The following is an 18,228-nucleotide window of genomic DNA, read 5'->3' as shown; positions in this document are numbered from 1 at the left end:
CCCGGCTCCCGGCGGGCGCAGCGCTGGCGGAGGCGGGGCCGGGCCGGGCGGTGCCGGAGGAGCCCGAGCCCGGCAGTGCCGGCTGAGGCCCCGCTCCGCTCCGTTTGGCTCGGCTCGGCTCGGCTCGGCTCGCTGCCCCGGCCATGGCGCAGGCGGCGCTGGGCGCGGCGGGGCTGCACTTTGACGAACTGAACAAGCTGCGGGTGCTGGAGCCCGAGGTGGCGGCGCAGACGGCGCAGCTCCGCGAGCAGTGCCGGGCCTTCGTGGACAGTGAGTGCCGCGCCGCGCCGCGCCGGGCCGGGCACCTCAGGCCTTCTCTCGCCCCTTTCATCTGATCCCGCCCGAGTCCTAAAACCTTCCTGTTTACTGTAAACCCTAAACGTACAGCTGCGTCTAAAAACTGTACGGCAAAGCAGGAGCGTTCGATCTTTTTAGGGAAGTTGTGAATATCACTTGACAATTTTTTCCTTTACAGAAACAGCAGAATTTCAGAACATAGTGGGCAGCTTGATTGAGCTCGTTGACCAACTGGCCAAAGCTGTAGAAAGTGAGAAGATGAAGGTACTGTGCAGTAAATTCCTCGCTTCTTGTGTGCACTGTCCTGTGTGGGGCCTCTCTGTCCCTCCCTCCCTTTACAGCAGAAGCAAGGATTCTCTGTCAGTATTCTGCTGGCATTCCTCTGGGATTAACCTGGCCTTTAAAATTTATATCAATGATAATATTAATCAATAGTAATGAATTAATGAAACTTATGACAGTGTCGTATTGCTCACACATGAACCAGTCCCGCTCTCCTTGCTTGTCTATATTTCTGCACAGAAACAGAACGTGTGCTTTTTAATCACTCCATCTTGGTAGAATTTGTCCTGCAGAGGCAGGAGAGGCCTCTGGTAGCCTGAGCTTGTCAGGCTGTAGGGCCAGTGCCCAGTTTGTGTATCCAGAGGAGTCGCTGACTTTGTTCCTCGAGTTTGGGGAACACCAAACTGCCACCCACCCCTCAGGAGCACAGCATCACCCTCTGTTATTGCTGGCATGGCTGAAATGCCTCACAGTCCACCTGTTGGGAGGGAAAGGGGCTAAAGGAGCTAACCAAAACCCCTCCACACATCCCTGCCCTGTCCTGCCAGGCCATCGGGGCACGGAACCTGCTGAAGTCGATTGCAAAGCAGAGAGAGGCTCAGGAGCAGCAGCTCCAGGCTTTGATAGCAGAGAAGAAGATGCAGCTGGAAAGGTGAGTTTTGTGTTCAGTGCTCTGGGGTGTTGTGCAGGATGGGAAGGCTCAGGGTGGACACAGGGCTGTCTGCCTGTGCTGTGGGACCCTGGGCTGGTTCAGACAGCCCCACCTGCATCAGAGGTGTGTCCTGGCCAGAGCACATGGGAACAATGCCACAGGCCTGGAGTTACCTTCAGGCCCTGCAGTGACCCAGAGAAGGTTCATCCCTGAGGACTTCAGGGCTGAACAGAGGCAGCACAGGCTGGGGCGGTGCAGAACTCTGAGAGCTGCATCAGCCTCATGTCTGGCTGATAAAGAGCTGTGTGTGTGACTCAGGCACCTGCTGCTTGCAGGTGACTCACACGGGCAGCCCAGCTCCCCTCCCAGCTCCCAGGGCTGCCCTGACCCCCTCACACGGGGTCCTGGACCCTCTATTTTGTCTCGCAGGTACCGGATCGAGTACGAGACCCTCTGCAAAATCGAAGCGGACCAGAACGAATTCATCGACCAGTTCATCTTCCAGAAATAGAGGATTTTAAGATAAAAACCAGCTCACATGGAAACTTGACCATTCCAGAATCTTGAGAATTTCAGAAATATGCAATTTTCACTGTGCAGAAGTGCAGATGGTTTGCACAATGGAGGGGCTGTACCTCGGCTTGAGTGTGCCATGGCAATAAGAAGGGCTGAAGCTCACAGCTGCACAGACTGTTCTGGCCTTTGATTTTATACCAGTTTTGTACAGTCAGTAGTTCTAATTCAAATTCCAGTTGAATTACTGCTACTGGTGCTTTGTTGTGTCGCTTTTTGAAGTCTACAGCTCTTTCATAGAAATCAGAAAATAAATTATTGTTCTCAGACTGTCTGGCTGTACCAGAATTAGTTGCTCCTCCTCTGTTATTTTTCAATGTAAAGGTTTACACACAAGCAGCAGTATTGGATCTATATCTGCCTGTTACTTTTTCTATAGAATTATTAAAAAAAGACAGAAATGTATGATTTCCAGAATGGACCAATTACAGATACAAAAAAGCAGAAACTACATGAGAATTTAGAACTTTGAACTGTTCCTGAGGAATGTCCATTCAGGACTGTCATGAGAGCTGAATCCTTTTATGGGCATTATTAGGATGGAACACCAGACTGATGAGGGAAACCATTCTGAATGTCAGTGACACCAGGAGTGCACAAACTGTAAACTACAAACCCAAGTGTGAACTCAAGCCTCATGTTGGAAGTGCAAACAGATGCATTTTGTGTATGCCTGCAGCACTTCAGTATGGAAATGCTGCACTTTCCAAAGCCTGGGGAAGGCTTTAACTTGACACAGTGAATAAAATGTGCCAGTAGTGCCTGAGCAGCTTCAACAGCTCGTCACCTCACCAGGCTCCAGATGAAAACCAACCCCAACCACAGAACTTCTACCTGTAGTTGTAACTTACACACGGGTTTACTCTGTGAACTCTCCACCATCTCGTGGTCACTGCAGGTTCCTTCAGCCATTCCCTGAAGAATACTGAATGCAGTTTAATGCGTTTAGTTATTTATTTCCATACCTGAAGTGATTTTAGGGAAGAAAGAAATTTCCAACTCCTTGGTTACAATTCCTGAAGTACTTCAGAATCCTCTGGGCAGTACTCCTGGTTGTCAAGGGTAACTTTAAGCATTCATGAATCCAGATTTTGGCACATTTATCATTGATCAGACATTTATAATTAATCAAAATGAAGCAGAGCAAAGGCAGTGGAAATTTTAAGGAAGGGGCAAGGAAATTAAGAATCATTATATGATTTGGAATGCTTCAAAAGAACAGCTTTGCAAATCTGTGTGTAATGGGTTGGGGATTCTTCAGAATATGTGGTTGGAAGACAGATTTCCTACTTGAGTGGTTTCCAAACAGTCATTTTGGGGAAAAGGGACCTTGGAAGAACAGTATCAGCTGCAGGGTGTGTGTGTATGTGTCCCCTCACAGAGTTACACATCAAAGGGTTAAAAGACCATTTTCCTGGGAGAGAGGCCTTGCACAGACCTGACCCCAGGCTGGCCCAGGCCCCTGCCAGAGCTGTATGTGGTCAAAGCAGGGCTGTGCACTCCACCCAATTCCATTTTTCCTTGCAGCAGCCAGTGCAGCCAACACGAGGGAGATGTTTGTCCCAGAGGACTCCGCCAGCGCAGGGTCGGAACCAGGTGCAGCACAGGTGTGGTGTGTACGACCTCCAGAGCCAGCTACTTCCTTTTCCTCTTCTCCACGTGTTTGTAGTGGGGGTTGCAGAGCATGGTGAACAGGAGCAGCAGTGGGATCAGCAGGTAGGGCAGGTAGATGGAGAGCAGCGCCAGGCGCTCGCGCAGCGTCTGAGGCCCCGCGTGCTCCGCCTTGGAGAAGTCGTGGAACAGGATGTGGGCCAGGATGGCAAACAGAGTGGTGGCCACGTGGGTGGAGTAGATAATGGCAGGAGTCCTGATCCATCTGCAGCCACCTGTACAGAAGCAAAAAGGAAACAATATTTAAGTATTTTGAAACACCCAGAATTCCGAGTGACAGAACACTGACTGCTGCCTCTCTGCCAGGGTAAGCCATCGCTCAGATGGAATAGGGAGCAGAAAAAACCCTCAGTACTAGTAGGAACCAAGGAAATTTCTCTCCCCTGATGGCAATTTAGAACAAAGGGGTGATCCTGAAAGATCTAAAGTAACAAAATGAGTACACAGGCTTGACCCAGACCTTTAGCTGGCCTGGAAATTACCCAGATGTCAAATGCTGATGGTGGTTACACAAATGGCTGCACCTCACAAGGACCTGTAGTTGCAAGGTTTTGTTTATGACAAACTTTATTCTGTGCTGCTTTCTCAGGTAGAACACTCATGTGGGCCCTGGCAGCCCAGCCCTCCACAGTAACTCACTCAACCCCCCTAATCATGATATAGAAACATTCTCTGCTGCACAGCAGCAGCTGTCCTGCAGAAATGCCCCCAGGACATGCCCTCGATCACCCTGGTTCCCCCCACCTTTCAGGAAGGCGTAGGCAGCGATGGGGAAGAAGGGCAGCTGGAGAAAGGCTTCGCAGTAGATGAACGCCTTGAACCACTCTGGGGGCTGCAGCATCAGGGGGTCCCTGAAGGAAGTTGCATACTGCTGCAACAGGTCTGTCAGCTGAAAAAACCCAAAATGACAGTCAGTCACTGAGCATCCACCAGAGCAGGGCAGAGCTTGTGGTTCTCTATGGGATGAAGCCACCAGGCTGTGAGCCCCTGGTCCTGAGCAGGGCTGCTGCAGGGGAACAGCTCAGCACCAGGATTTGGAGTCAGGCAGTTGCAATTAGTTTCTGACAGAAATGTAAACTCCAGCATGGCTTTACGCTGGACTTTGAACAGAGAGATATGCATTGAGATCTGCTGGTTAACTATTAATTGGAAATGGTTCCTATACTGGAGTAATCCTACTGGCAGTTCCAATGGCAACAACCAAATCACCAGTTGTAAAATTCAAGCAGGAGGTGACACCCTGATGATGAGGGCTGAACTAATTATCTGCCATCCAACCGTTATTTTAATTGATTTTATGATATTGTCTTCTATGATTTTGTTCAAAACCCAGCAAGCCAGAGATTTTTACGAATAAATTAGTAAATTTGGCATGCCTGCTCCTGCAGCAGCAACAACTCCCTGTTGCATTTTTGGCAGGAATTTGAGGAAAGCCCGGGATCGGAGAATGCCCGGGCCCGCAGGAGCCACGTCCGGGGCACGTGGCGCGGGCCCCGCGCTGCCGCAGCCTCCGGGCGCCGGTGCCGAGCGCGACAGCGAGGGGACAGCGGGGCCATGGCCACGGAAAGGATGTCCCTGGGCAGCGGTGGAACAGCCACAGCCCGCTCTGGGCACAGGAACATCCCCACCGCCCGTTCCGGGGCGAGCACGGACCTGCACCAGTTCCCCGGGGCCTCCGGGGGACACGGAGCGGCCGCCACATCCCCGCCACAGCTCTCGGCAGCAGCACCGGCCAGAGCCGCGGGACGCGCGGGCCGAGCATCCCTCTCCCGTTCCCATTCCCGCTCCCCTTCCCGCTCCTCCCCAATGAATGACCCGGCTGTGACTCATCCCGTGGCACCAGCACCGTTTCTCTCCCAGACGCTCCCTCACACGCTCGCTGCAGTTTCTCTCCCCCTCTCCCCCCCCGATGTCTCCACACACGAGATTCGGCGCAGGCCGCCCCCGGCCCCATCAAACCGGCGGGTGCCCCTCACGCATCGGCGGAACGAGCCCCGGCCCGAGCCCCGGCCCCACTCACGGCCCGCGGCGCGATCCCGGCGGGCAGCAGCGGCTGCAGGTCGATGAGCGCCGTGATCGGGATGTGCGAGATGAAATAGAGGGCGAAGAGCCGCTCCCGCCACCGCGGAGCCGCCGCCATCGCCGCGCTGGCCCCGCCCCCCGCGCAGGCCCCGCCCCGCCGCGCCCGGCGGCGGCCACGTCCCGCGGCACGGCCCCGCCCCCGACCACACCCTGCCCTGGCCCCGCCCCCGACCACACCCTGCCCTGGCCACGCCCAGCGGCCACACCCTGCCCTGGCCACGCCCCGTTCCATGTTCTTTCCCCTTTTCCCGTTCTTTCCCCGTTCTTTTCGCCCTTTCCCCGCTCTTTCCCCGTTCTTTCCCCCTTTCCCCGCTCTTCCCCCTTTCCTCCGGGTGTCGGCAGCCGCGCCCCCGCCAGCCCGGCTCTTGTCCCCCCTGGTCCCGCACGTCGGCCCCGCCGTTCCTCCCCCGCACGCGTGGACGCGGAGCTCCGGAGCCCAGGGGTGCCCGCGTGCCGTGACAGCCCGGCCCGACCGCAGGGCTCCGGTTCCGCCGGCCCCGGCCACAGCCCCGGCTGCAGGAGCCGCCCGGGGCCGGGAGCGGAGCCGGGAGCGGAGCCCGAGCGGCACCTCCGCCCGGTTACATCCCAGAGGAGAGCGGGACGGGACACAGCGGGCAGGGAAGAATGACACCACCGCCGCATTTTCAAATGTCACATTTAATGTTTTCACCACTGTACTCCAAATCTACATTTTACAAAGTGACCAGCAAGTGTGCCACATTAACTGACCAACCTCTGAGATTTTACCTTTCATACCAGTGTCTTCTGGGGCTCGATAATTAAACACGTTTCTCATTCAAGTGAATTGAAATGCTTCAGTTGGTTTTATTTCTAGGAGCCTCATAAAAAACAAAGATATTGCACCATCTTTGTTCAGTTATTCAATGTTTGTCTCTTTCACAGCAAATAATTACTTCATTGAAGTTAAAACTTCCAAACATAACTTACTAATAGTCTCCAATTCCAGCTCAGATCACTCTTGTTGAAAATACTCTGCTAAATACAGATAACTTACAATAACTTTAACAGTTAATTGTCCATAACAAACACCATGGTTTCTCTCCAGACCAAGGCTCAAATTTTAAGACGACCTTTTAGTATTCCTTTGTACAGGTGAAAAACAGTCTTCAATTTTCTAGTCTTGTTTTAAATATAAAAGTTGGAAGGGACATTCAAGTTTCAAGTCTCCACACTAAACTTAAAAAAAAAAAATCATGTGGAGGTAAACAAACCAAGTTGTATACTCCAGGAGGTAGAGGCCTTCAATTTGTGTTCATATATACATATGCACAGAATTCAGTGTTCCAACAGAAAAAGAATTAGCCAAAAAGTAATAAAAGTTATTTACTACTGTGACATTTCAAGACTTCCACAGCTCTGCCTAAAGACACGAACACAATTAACAGAATTCCCTATGTGCTTTTTTTTGTCCTTTTCTTTTTTTTTTTCTCTCAACTGTCCAGTGCAGGAAAAAGTTCTCACAAAATTTCACAGACCTAAAATGTGCAAGCTAGTTTCTCTCTATACAGCAATGATGTCAGGGATCTCTGAAATTAGCCCATAAATGGAATTATTTACACACATAGAAGATGCATGCTGGGGGGTTTTATGTAAGAAAGAGCAGAAAAACTTCTAATAAAAATAGATTAAATATATATATATATTTATACTGGGTAAGGAAACAGAGGTTTAGTCTCTCCTAGTCACAAACTCATTCTCTCTACTCACAACATTTGATTTTAGAACAGCACACATCACCATCACAGCTCTAGTGAGAAGCTATTTATAGGGTTGGGCATCAGGGGCTGTGGCCACTTCCCACGGCCACGGCCACCCAGAGGGACTTCATGATTGGTCGCAGTCAAGTTTTCTGTATTCCTTAGTTTTAGAAAACCCAAAATCTTCAGGAATGGCTCAATATCAAAATGTATGTCTATCTGTTTGTACAATCTCACTTCAATAAAAAAAAAAAAGGAAAAAAAAAAGGAAAAAAAAAAAAAACCCTCCCCGAATTTGGTTCAATTCTGTTTGTTCTGAGCTGAGCCATCACAGCTGCACTAGAATTCATAAAACACGTGCAACTCTGGGTAAAATATTTTCTTCTAAAAGCACAACCACTTTACAAGATTAAAAGTCTAGTACATTTCTAAGTATTATTCATATTGTACAAGTAGTGGTTGTTAATTTAAAACTTCATTAGTAAAATTACAGTACAAGCATGATTAACCTCCAGAATTGCAAATCCCAGGCTCCAGTGGAAAGCTACATTACATCTTCAGTAGTACGGGACGCTCGGGTCACTCCCACACCAGCGGCGACGGCGGCATCTCGGAGGGCTGGGCGACCGTGGAGCTGCACGGACAGACAGACACACAGACACAGGGACACTGCTCAGTGCAGGGCCAGGGACACTGCTCAGGGCAGGGACAGGGACAGAGCTCAGTGCAGGGACAGGGTCACTGCTCAGGGCAGGGACAGGGACAGGGACAGAGCTCAGTGCAGGGACAGGGTCACTGCTCAGTGCAGGGACAGGGACACTGCTCAGTGCTCAGTGCAGGGACAGGGACAGGGACAGAGCTCAGTGCAGGGACAGGGACAGAGCTCAGTGCAGGGACAGGGTCACTGCTCAGGGCAGGGACAGGGACAGGGACAGAGCTCAGTGCAGGGACAGGGACACTGCTCAGTGCAGGGACAGGGACACTGCTCAGTGCTCAGTGCAGGGACAGGGACAGGGACAGAGCTCAGTGCAGGGACAGGGTCACTGCTCAGTGCCCACTGCTCAGGGCAGGGCCAGGGACACTGCTCAGTGCAGGGACAGGGACAGAGCTCAGGGCAGGGCCAGGGACACTGCTCAGTGCTCAGGGGGACAAAAGCTCCCGGGACCAAACCCCAAACCCAACCCGAGCCCAGGGGGATCAAACACCCCAGTACCAAACGCCAAACCCAACCCGAGCCTGACAACGGCCACCAGCACCCACAGCAAATATTCCTTTATCTGTGCATTTTCACCCCTCAGTCCCTCCTTGCAACGCCTTCACCCTGCAGCTCCACAACCCAAATTCAACTTGCCAACCTTCACAATTCCAGTTTCAGTCTGACTTCTGTTCTTTTGCACAAAATGTTACTTGGAAGTTTTGCGTGTTTTACTTAAAATTCTAGAAGAATTCACAAATACAGTTCACAAGGGTTTTATCTACGGGCCCTTGCTATCTCAGGAACCGAAAACCTAAAACATTCTGGATGTGTGACTTCTGTACTACTAATAAATGGGAATTCATATCAGATGTGATTACATACAGTTACCTAATAAAGCTCTTAAAAGCAGCAGACTGAGGGTTGATGCAGAGAGGCACTCTGTTTCCTTTCTGCTGTTCCAAAATGAACTGATGAATTATTTCTGTACACAGGAGAAAAATACAAAACAACACAGCATTAACACTTCTGGCTTCAGTAAAATGCAATGTCAACTGGAGGGAAAGAGAACTTCCCTTATTGAGAGTACATTTAAGGGAGGATAGAAGAGCTGCAGCTTCCCTGAATCTGACCACTCAGCTTCAGCTCCAGGCTGCAGGACAGCTGTGGAGGTCACACCTCACAGCCCCAAACAGCCACAGACACACAGCGACTTCCCCTTCCCCCAGAGCCCCCCTTCAGCAAAAGGATGAGGAACTGGGTGCCAGGGATGGGCACTGCTGAGATCTGAAACCCACAGACTTCTGCAGATCAGCTCATGCTTGTGCCACTGCCTTATCTCAGAACACTTATAATTCTGTTCTTTTGGTGAAAAGAAATTATTCCCAGTGTCTACTATGGAAAAATAACTAAAAGAAACCAGCACTGGGGTCACTGTGTGGATGCAGAGCACAAATCCCAACCCCATCCCAGCTCCATCCCATGTCCCCCCAGTGCAGGGGGACAAGTGCACGTGCAAGGTTAATTCCTGCTCACCTTTAACCTGCCGAACAGAACTGAGGTTCTTCTCAAAAGTGTCATCGAACTTGGGATTAGTGATGGGTTCAAAATCACTGGTATAAACTCTGCCAGTCGAAGTGGAGAAACAACACTTGCACATACAGGTGTGGTACCGCAACCGGCCCTCGTCCAGGTAGGGGTGAGCTAAGGCATCCTTAGCAGATATCCTTTTGGACTGCAGGGAAGGGAAGAGAGCAGGCGTGAGGTGAGGAACTGCTCATCACTTAATCCTCGGTGCTTAACAAACCCGCGGTGGTGTGGAAGGAGCTGCCACTAGAGGGGAGCTGAGGCTCACAGACCAGCCTGGGTGGCACCGACCCGGCTCAGGCACCACGGCAAGCGCTGAGCACACGGCTCTTAGGAACACGCCTCTTTGTCAAAGGCTTTTTTCTTCAGATAACCTTACAATTATGACTCCTGCAATAAATCAAAACAAGCTGGGAAAGACAGCATTCTAACTGTTGAGGGAGTCAGAAAGGAATTTTTGTTTTTTAAATGTGGAAGTTATAGTTTAACATTTCCATGGTTCTGCTCAGCAAAGCAATGTTAAGGTTTAAAAAAAATACACTCCAAAGGCAGTGCTTCTAAATGCTTCATCAACCCCCAGCCTCCTCCTTTGCACTGCAGTCACTCTGTTTCACATTTGCAATATTGGGGAGTTCTGTAGGAACGAAATAATGAAGATTATCAATTCTAATACCATATTTTCTTGTGACAATTCTCTAAAATGTCCCAAGAAACAAAATTCAAAATCCACAGCAGCACATTTTTATTAGAAAAACAGATGCTCAGTGGAAAAACGATCCTGTTCTGTGATTGGGGATGCAGGAGGAATTTTTTGTGTGTTGCAAGACCAGGAACACCCCCGTGTCCCTAATTAGAACTGCATCAAAGTAGCTGATGTTCTGCTACCTACACCCAGCTCGGAAAAGAGCATGAGTCATGCACAGCCTCATCCTTCCCACTGCCAGGCTTCCTTCCCAGGACCACTCAGTTTGAAACCTGAAACCCCCATTCCAGGGGGAATTGATCAGCCAATTATATGATATTTTTACTTTTTCATGGACCAGAAGTACTGCAATGCCATGTAGAAGGAAACCAGCTAAAGCGGTCCTTGACTTACAGCACTCAATTTAAGCACAATTTAAGCAGACAACAAAAACCGTTCAAAGCAGAAGTATTAGAGGTGATTTTCAGTCCTACTTACTGGATCAAAGACCAACATCCTGCAAAGGAGATGAACTGCTTCATGTGTAGCTTGACTGGAGAGTGTATATAGGACAGGAAGGGATGGCTGTAGGGGGAATGGGAGGAAGAGAAGCACAGAGTGTCCTGTCAGATCCATCAGCAGGAGAGCGAGTTCCCGCACGCGCTATTCCAGTCAGCAAGGACAAACTCCTTGTTACAGGGGACAAGTGGTACCTAACGCTTTCCAGCATGACAATAATCACCACTGCAAAACCCAGCAACTGTAATAAAGGTCCAATTGATCACTGCTCCCCTTAGTTCAGGTGTAATCCCTGGAAAAACCTGCTTTTCTTTCTGTATTTTTCTCTACAGACACCACTCCCACCAGGGTTTGATTAACTCCATCATTTCCAGTAGTTCATTTGTCAATCTCAATCCCTCCCAAATTATGGATTACTTTGCTTTTCCTTGCCCAGGCGATCCACAGCTGACAGTGACAGAAGGACTGTACTGGATGTCAGGGTTGCTGTAAATTTCCCAGAATAAATAAAACTACATCTCCAGAGTGACATCAGTCGAAGTTAACCCTGAAGTGCCACACAGAGCCCTGAGCACTCCCCAGCCTTGGTTTCTCAGGGCAGCTTATGGAATATAAAGCTGCAGTGTTTGGTAACTCTCCTCCTCCTGGCCTGCTCTCCCACAGCAGAGGGATCACAACAGGCAGGGGATGGACCCCACATGTTTTCCTTTGGGAAGGGGGTCAGCAGGGACAGGGACAGGGACAGCTCGCTCACCCTGGGGCTGCCAGGAACAAAATTCACTTGAACTTTTAAATACCAAACTGACAAAGTCTACAGAGTATGTAAATAGCCATTTTGCCAGCACACAGTGGGGTAGGGGGGGTTTAATCAGAAACTTCTGGCATTAATCTATTTTTGCACAGAGCAGCAAAATGCCTCACCCCTCTCTCCCACTGCGCTCACCTACGGCGAGTAAAAATAGTCGGTGTGACAAAGCAATCGCCCGTTTCTAACTTGGGCTGCTCTCCCTGTTAGTCTAATTAGGAAACCAGCAACGTTTAACCACTTACAACCAGCAAAAGCTCCATTTCAGAATATGAAAAGCCAGAAATTTGCACTCAAACATGAAGTGTGCTTCAAGTTGAAAACAAAAATACAAATCATCACCTGGATGCTCTATATCCCCTGTCTCCAAGGTGCAATGAGCACACCAGCTCCCATGGCACTCCAGGGAGAATGAACGTTGTTTTCCCCAACACACACACAACTAACTCTTAAGAGTGCATTTCTTACAACTTTGTGGGTACAGGACATTAAATCTGTAGTGGAAACTTTTTACACCATTTCACCTCACTAGCTTTTTAGGATTCCCATCCTGTGGGTCATAAGACACCAGGTTTAGGAGTCGCAACTCTTCTAGCACATAACAGCAGAAAAATAAACTTAACTTAAAACTGGCAGAGAAAATGTGAAGGAAATCCTTCTGTTATTAATGCTCAAATTAAAAAATCCTGTCATGAAATGGAACAGCAACAACTTTATGTAGTGGATCCAAAGTGCCAGGGAGGCAGAACTCCCACATGTCAATAATAAAGCAGAATATACATGCAATGCTCATTTCTATGGTAACTACTATTGTAGTGAGCAGACGTGAGAAATTACTTCAACATGCAGAAAATAATGATGCAAACTTAACTACTGGAGCAAGTACAGGCCAATAATTTTGTTAATTTTGTTAGCAATCATAAAAATGACACTATAGGAGAGCCACAGAGCCTCATCCCCGCACTAGAGATGCCTGCACAAGCATTTCTTTGTATCTGTTAACACTACATTGCATTTGCCCATTTTATTGCCCAGTCAGCACAATGACTCCATCCTGCCTTTTTCCTTTGGTTTGGTGTCTTTTTCCAAGCTAATTTTTACTCCAGTTGTGCAGAATGCTGTATCTCAGCTTTCAGCCTCTTGTTGGGCCTTCCTGAGCAGCTCAGGTGAGCAGGGACCCTCTGGGGTGGGGTGCTGGAGGTTCTGCCCCTGGCTCTGGGCAGGGAGTGGATTCCACCTCTAGCACTCCTGATCCTGGCAGTGCAGCAGCCCTCTAGGGCTTTATGAATCATACTGTCAATTCTAATTTATGTCTCTTGCCAGTACCAACTCTTAAATTTAACATCTTCATTCAAAGTAGGTATCAAAACATTGCTGCCTCAGAAAGGGACTTTCACCTGGGGCATCAAGCCCAACAATCCCCCAGGGCAGAAGCCAGAACTGCCCCCGACTAGTGAAAAGCCCCCTTGTGCCCAGAGCAGGTGGAGTCAGCACAGATCAGCCCCCGTCCCAAGCACCACAGCCCCCTGTGCCCACCTCAGCCCCGATCCCAGGCGCAGGTCTGAGAGCAAACATCCAGGCCGAGTGTTCTGAACCAACAGGCCATGGGAATTCAGTCAGGATGTGAAAGGCCCGCCCTGCCCAGAGGAAGCCCTGCCTGGTGGGGCTGTGTGGCTGCAGGCAGCCCTGCAGTACCTGTTTATGAGGACCCCTGAGTATGTGTGCCTTGGCGCCTTCACAAGCCGTCCTCATCGCCTCCAGCGACGGCGTGCCCAGCAGGTCTGTGATCAGATCCAGCTGCACAGAGCACAAGGACACAGCTCAGACATGGGATGCTCTCCACTGGAGCAGCAGATTCCCCAGCTACCACTAACCAACACCCTGTCCCTGTTCCCTGGAGCAGAGCCCGACCCCCCTGGCTATCCCCTCCCGGCAGGGAGCTGTGCAGAGCCAGGAGGGCCCCCCTGAGCCTCCTTCTCTCCAGGCTGAGCCCCCTCCCAGCTCCCTCAGGAGTTCTCAGCCCCTTCCCAGCTCTGTTGCCTCCCCTGGGCACGCTGCAGCCCCTCCCTGTCCCCCGAGGTGCAGCTCTGCCTGCAGGAGCAGGGGCAGCAGGAAGGCAGCCAGGGAGAGGTGAGGTGGGTATATCCAGAGATACCTGCTGGATGGGACTCTGTGCCTGGAACAATATCCTTCTGCCAAGCAACTCTGCAAAGATGCAGCCAACAGACCAGATGTCGATGGCATTGCTGTAGTGGCGGCTGCCCATCAGGATCTCCGGAGCACGGTAATACTGAGTGACAACTTCCTGAGTCATGTGCCGGGATTCGTCTAACTCTTCCACCCTGGCCAATCCAAAATCACAAATCTAAATTGAGAAGGCAAATAAGAAAATTAAAACAACCAAAACACCTTCTGCGTTTCAAATAGGCAGCCTTCTGGGAAGGAGGCAGGGGATCCCCAAGCAGCATTTAAACACCTCGATAATCTGCTCTGACTGCACAAGCCAGGGGAGAGGGGATAGGAGGAAATCATGTTGCTTTGTTCCACAGCCATTTAAACTTCCTACAATTCGATTTGAAATCACAGTACATTTTAAGTTGGCATTACAATATTTATAATCTGGAAGATCAAAAAGCTTTGCACTACAAAAAACTCAATCTCTGGGTATGGAGTATTTAAACTCAAACAAACTCACTTGCTCATGATATGTCTCAAAATATTAAAGATTCAGCTCTACTCATTTGGGTTTAGGGAATTGTTAAAAATGTCTTGAACCAGAAGGGTTAAGAAAAGTGAGCAAACTTTGCCAATTTGAATTCTCAGCAAATCCCTGTAAACAACACTGAATTTTTGTGTTTGGCACAGCTGTACAACACACCTCAGTCCTCCAAAATTCCATATACCCAAGGTTAATGGAGGTGCCTTGGGCATTTGGTGTCATCTTCCCCTGAGGAGCACAGGGACACTGAGAACCCCCTGCCCCTCCCAGGCACAGGACATCCCACCCAAGCCAAACTCAGGAATTCTCTCTGGCTTTAGGAGATGTGGGGAGAGCCAGGGAGAAAAGGGGAAAGGAAGATGTTTGCTTCATTTCCACTGCTTAAAAAATCTGTAGGATTTTTTTCAATTTACATGGACTTTCAGGGAAAGCATTCACACTGAATGTTTTTGTTTACAAATTAACAACATACACACACAAACATCTTCAATGAAAGTAAGCAGCACCTTAAGGACACAGTTGCTGTTCACGAGTAGGTTCCCTGGTTTAATGTCTCGATGTAAAATGCCAGCAGAATGTAGATATTTCAGACCTGAAATATTAAAGAAAATTAATTTTATTTTTTTTCTCTTTTAGAAGAAGTTTAAGGCTGACAACATTTCCCCAGAAGGTCTGGCAACTCCTGATCAGCAAAGCTTTGCCTGTGCCTCAGTTTTTAAATGAGTAACTCCCAGCCAGTAATGCACACTCAGTCACTTAATGACAGGGTAAAATTTTGGAGTATAAAAAATAGGCAGAAAAAGGAATTTAGCAGTCTTTTTATAACCCTCCCCCCCAATCCAACAAACAACAAATCAAAAGCAAAGTGTCATCTCTCTGATTATGGCATGGATGCTCTGCTAATCCCCACTCTGGAATTTTCAGATACCTCTTACTGCTCTGTTTTTCAGTAACAATTTTTGCCTTAAAGGGATATAATTACACATATTCACCCATCTGGTTCAGTCTAAGTGTCCTTTTTGTTCCTTGATTCTAAAAGCATGACTTTTCTTTCCCTGACAATGCTTTAAAGCAGCAGGGGTGCCATGCTCTTGTAGGTACAATAATTCATGCTTGGTATTTATTCAAATATGACATTAAAAGAAGTTCCTACAGGAAGCTTATTCAAGATGAGAATGTCTTGAGAATAAACATCAAGGAAAGAAATATTTCTACTACACAATTTTCATTAAATTTAGAGGAAGAAAATTACCTCTTAAAATCTGGTAAAGAAAAACTTTGACATGATCCGAGCTGAGAGGCTGAGGAGAGACGATAATCTTATGGAGGTCACTCTGCATCAACTCAGTGACAACATAGCTGCAGTTCAGTGGTTAAGGAAAAGCACAACAGGCACACAATCTCTCAAAACATTCACTAACTCCTACTTACTTGAGCTCTTACAGGTCACAACCATTGAGTTAAAGAGAGGAAAGCTGCTTCAGAGGTCAAATTCTTACAGGAATGAAAATAAAAAACATCTTGTGAAAGAAAACAGATTGGTCCATGAGAGTTTGCATTAAGGTAGTTGCACAAAGTTACTGAAAGGCAAATTACCAGTGAGACTGAGGGGAGGGGGCTCCAGAGGGGCCTGTGTGTGTTCAGGGGGTTCAGAAGCACTGAAATGGGGTGAAAGCTGCACCCTATAGGATGGAGACCATCCTGACAATGTCCTGGCTGTGGGACAACAGTAACACACAGAGAAATCATCACAATAAATACTGGGGGAAATACAGGCATTAACTAAAAACATCACTGCTTTAAAAGCTTAGTTTAGCAGTCACACTTGAAACAGGAGTGTGCTATTATCACATTTGTGGCTGAAGGAGGTAAAATACGTTTGCGCCATGTTAACTGATACAGCCAGGTATTGAATGCTCATTTTCTTTCATCTCTACCCAGTCAATGCTCTGCTTTCATCTGTTGCTCTACAAACCCTCTCCAGCTAAATCCCTGTTGGCCAAAGGGTTCATCTGCCAACAGAACACCACACAAAAACTCATTTTATAAATTAAATATCTCCAACTTTTTGAGGAAAAAAATATTAAAATTGCATTCATAAAGAATTCATAAAGAAAAAACCCAACCCTGCAGCACCATAATTTGTAGTCCTCTAATTTTTCTTTTCCTTTAGCAAAGACCCTTTTAAATATTTATACCAGACTTTTAAAATCTGCGGTTTACCTTATACCTGCAACAAATCTTTACATTCAATTTAATGCAAAATACTTTTAAAAACCCAAAAGCATTACTCTGCACTTTATCACGATAAGATTTTTGTTTTACTACGCCACAAATCCTCCTAAATCTCAATCCCGAGCATAATGTCTCCCAGATGTCTCAACTAGTTGCCATGCCAACTAAAGCAGCTTAAATTAAATGAGGGCCTGAAATGGCACCTGCACCAGTGCAGGTCTGGGGCGCATTAAATCAAGCCCTTGACAGGCTCAGAGGTGCCATTAACCCCAGCAGCAGCAGCAGCAGCAGCAGCAGCAGCAGCCATCTGATTATTGTCTCTGGGTGATGGAGCCCGGGCTGGCGGCAGCGGGCTCTGCCGTGACCCACGGGCTCTGCTGCTGCTGCTGCCACTGCTGGGACCCTGCCTGCAGCAGCCGCTGCTGGGGACACTGAGCAGAAGGGACCCCAAACCCGGGATGCCATGCCCTGCTCACACAGTACCTCAGCTTGCTTTCCTCAGTGCCGCCGCGGCCGCGGGCGCTGAGCACGGCGCTGCTACCGGAGAGAAATTGCTCCTGACAGCAGTAATTAGTTAAGTAGCTGTATAAAATTAGATCTACAAATGTACCAATTTGCTTCAGAGTAATTATCAAAGCAAATGCGCGGCACAAAAGAACCCGACTTGCTCTGCTGGCTGGGACCTGCTGAGTTGGTGGATTTTACGGAGCGACAGATAAACGTTAGAAAGGGATGAGGTGCCCTGGGTGATGTGGCACTCTCATCGTGGCTGGCACTTGGTCTCTGCACGCCTCAAAGCCCAGCTCTGCGGCTCAGAGGGACCCTGGCAGTCCCTGCCCAGCTGGTTTGGGGGCTGGCCAGGGGAACTGGCCCCGGCCATGGATCAGAGGAAAGCCCCGTCCCAGGGCGAGCCCGTGCTGCTGGTCCAGCGGGGCTGGCACTGCCCCTCACTGCCTGCAGCAGCCCCTCACCCTGCTCCTCTCCACCCTACAGACACCAGGGACCTACCCAGAACCCACCAGAACGCAGCTCTTCCACCTCTCTGTGAGTTTACTGCACATCCTTGCTTTTACTGCTACTCAAACCTTTTCCAGACCCCACCCCTGAAAAGTGGTGACTTTTCAGCAGCTTCTGATATCCACTTTAATGGGCAAAGTTTTCATAAAGTTACTACAGAAACTTTGGATAGTTCTTAAAGGAGAATATTCACGGATCTGCAGTTGCTGAATTCAGTATTACAATCAACTGTGGAAGGTTCTGTAATTGGAAAAAAGAGCTATCAATCATTCATTTTTGCACCAGGTGATATTGGTAAAAACATCAATACCTGTAAGATTCAAAATGGCCACAAAGATTTTCAGCCGAAAACCTCATTATTAATTCAAATTATATCTTAATCTGAGTGTTTGGCAGGAATTTTCATCCTAAACAAAAATCTCACTAGATTAAAATTCCTTTATTCACCACTAGTTTCCTTAGAAATCTTTTAATTTATCATTAAAATGTTAAGGTGGTTTTATAATTAGTTCTCTTTAAAAAATACACTCTGCAATTCCTGCTGGTACCTACGAAACACTGAATAATTGAAATGAACTCTACCAGCTCATTTGCAACACATCATTCATATCATTTTAGTCATTCTTTTATTACGTTTCTTTCCCCAAAAAGGGCACTACAACTCTTTGGAAAGAACAAAGGAAATCACTCAATAC

At 48.4% G+C, this 18,228-nt stretch overlaps 3 protein-coding genes across 4 annotated transcripts in view; 1 reads left to right on the top strand and 2 right to left on the bottom strand.

The window, feature by feature from the left end:
* Positions 1-13: 13 nt before the first annotated feature.
* Positions 14-2,182, top strand: IFT20 (intraflagellar transport 20). Its single transcript, XM_058817748.1, has 4 exons — positions 14-270; positions 476-561; positions 1,128-1,231; positions 1,661-2,182. Exons 1-4 carry the CDS (start codon positions 144-146, stop codon positions 1,740-1,742), a joined length of 399 nt encoding a protein of 132 aa, XP_058673731.1. The 5' UTR covers positions 14-143; the 3' UTR covers positions 1,743-2,182.
* A 568-nt stretch (positions 2,183-2,750) lies between these two features.
* TMEM97 (transmembrane protein 97) lies at positions 2,751-5,625 on the bottom strand. The gene is made up of 3 exons (XM_058817916.1): positions 5,496-5,625; positions 4,220-4,364; positions 2,751-3,690 (listed from the first exon to the last, which is right to left on the bottom strand). Exons 1-3 carry the CDS (start codon positions 5,613-5,615, stop codon positions 3,440-3,442), a joined length of 516 nt encoding a protein of 171 aa, XP_058673899.1. The 5' UTR covers positions 5,616-5,625; the 3' UTR covers positions 2,751-3,439.
* A 590-nt stretch (positions 5,626-6,215) lies between these two features.
* NLK (nemo like kinase) overlaps positions 6,216-18,228 on the bottom strand; it is a 36,335-nt gene continuing 24,322 nt past the window's right edge. For both annotated transcript variants that reach the window (XM_058817749.1, XM_058817750.1), the window contains 8 exons: positions 15,534-15,640; positions 14,788-14,873; positions 13,718-13,927; positions 13,258-13,359; positions 10,737-10,823; positions 9,506-9,704; positions 8,861-8,954; positions 6,216-7,909 (listed from right to left, as the gene is read on the bottom strand). In XM_058817749.1, the coding sequence (XP_058673732.1) occupies positions 7,855-7,909; positions 8,861-8,954; positions 9,506-9,704; positions 10,737-10,823; positions 13,258-13,359; positions 13,718-13,927; positions 14,788-14,873; positions 15,534-15,640 (940 nt within the window). In that variant the 3' untranslated portion in view covers positions 6,216-7,854. The remainder of the gene's footprint in view (positions 7,910-8,860; positions 8,955-9,505; positions 9,705-10,736; positions 10,824-13,257; positions 13,360-13,717; positions 13,928-14,787; positions 14,874-15,533; positions 15,641-18,228) is intronic.

This window comes from Ammospiza caudacuta, chromosome 20 (genome assembly GCF_027887145.1).
Source record: "Ammospiza caudacuta isolate bAmmCau1 chromosome 20, bAmmCau1.pri, whole genome shotgun sequence".
Classification (NCBI taxonomy): domain Eukaryota; kingdom Metazoa; phylum Chordata; class Aves; order Passeriformes; family Passerellidae; genus Ammospiza; species Ammospiza caudacuta.
Note: the sequence above shows the minus strand (reverse complement) of the source record. Positions and strands in the feature narration are given on the sequence as shown.

Excerpts from the sequence above, each read along its gene's own strand:
- TMEM97 (XM_058817916.1), bottom strand. The coding sequence starts at position 5,615 with ATGGCGGCGGCTCCGCGGTGGCGGGAGCGGCTCTTCGCCCTCTATTTC. Across the intron at positions 4,365-5,495 it reads CCGGGATCGCGCCGCGGGCC|CTGACAGACCTGTTGCAGCA; the intron begins GTGAGTGGGGCC and ends GGGTTTTTTCAG. Across the intron at positions 3,691-4,219 it reads TGCCTACGCCTTCCTGAAAG|GTGGCTGCAGATGGATCAGG; the intron begins GTGGGGGGAACC and ends GCTTCTGTACAG.
- IFT20 (XM_058817748.1), top strand. The coding sequence starts at position 144 with ATGGCGCAGGCGGCGCTGGGCGCGGCGGGGCTGCACTTTGACGAACTG. Across the intron at positions 271-475 it reads GTGCCGGGCCTTCGTGGACA|AAACAGCAGAATTTCAGAAC; the intron begins GTGAGTGCCGCG and ends TTTCCTTTACAG. Across the intron at positions 562-1,127 it reads TAGAAAGTGAGAAGATGAAG|GCCATCGGGGCACGGAACCT; the intron begins GTACTGTGCAGT and ends CTGTCCTGCCAG.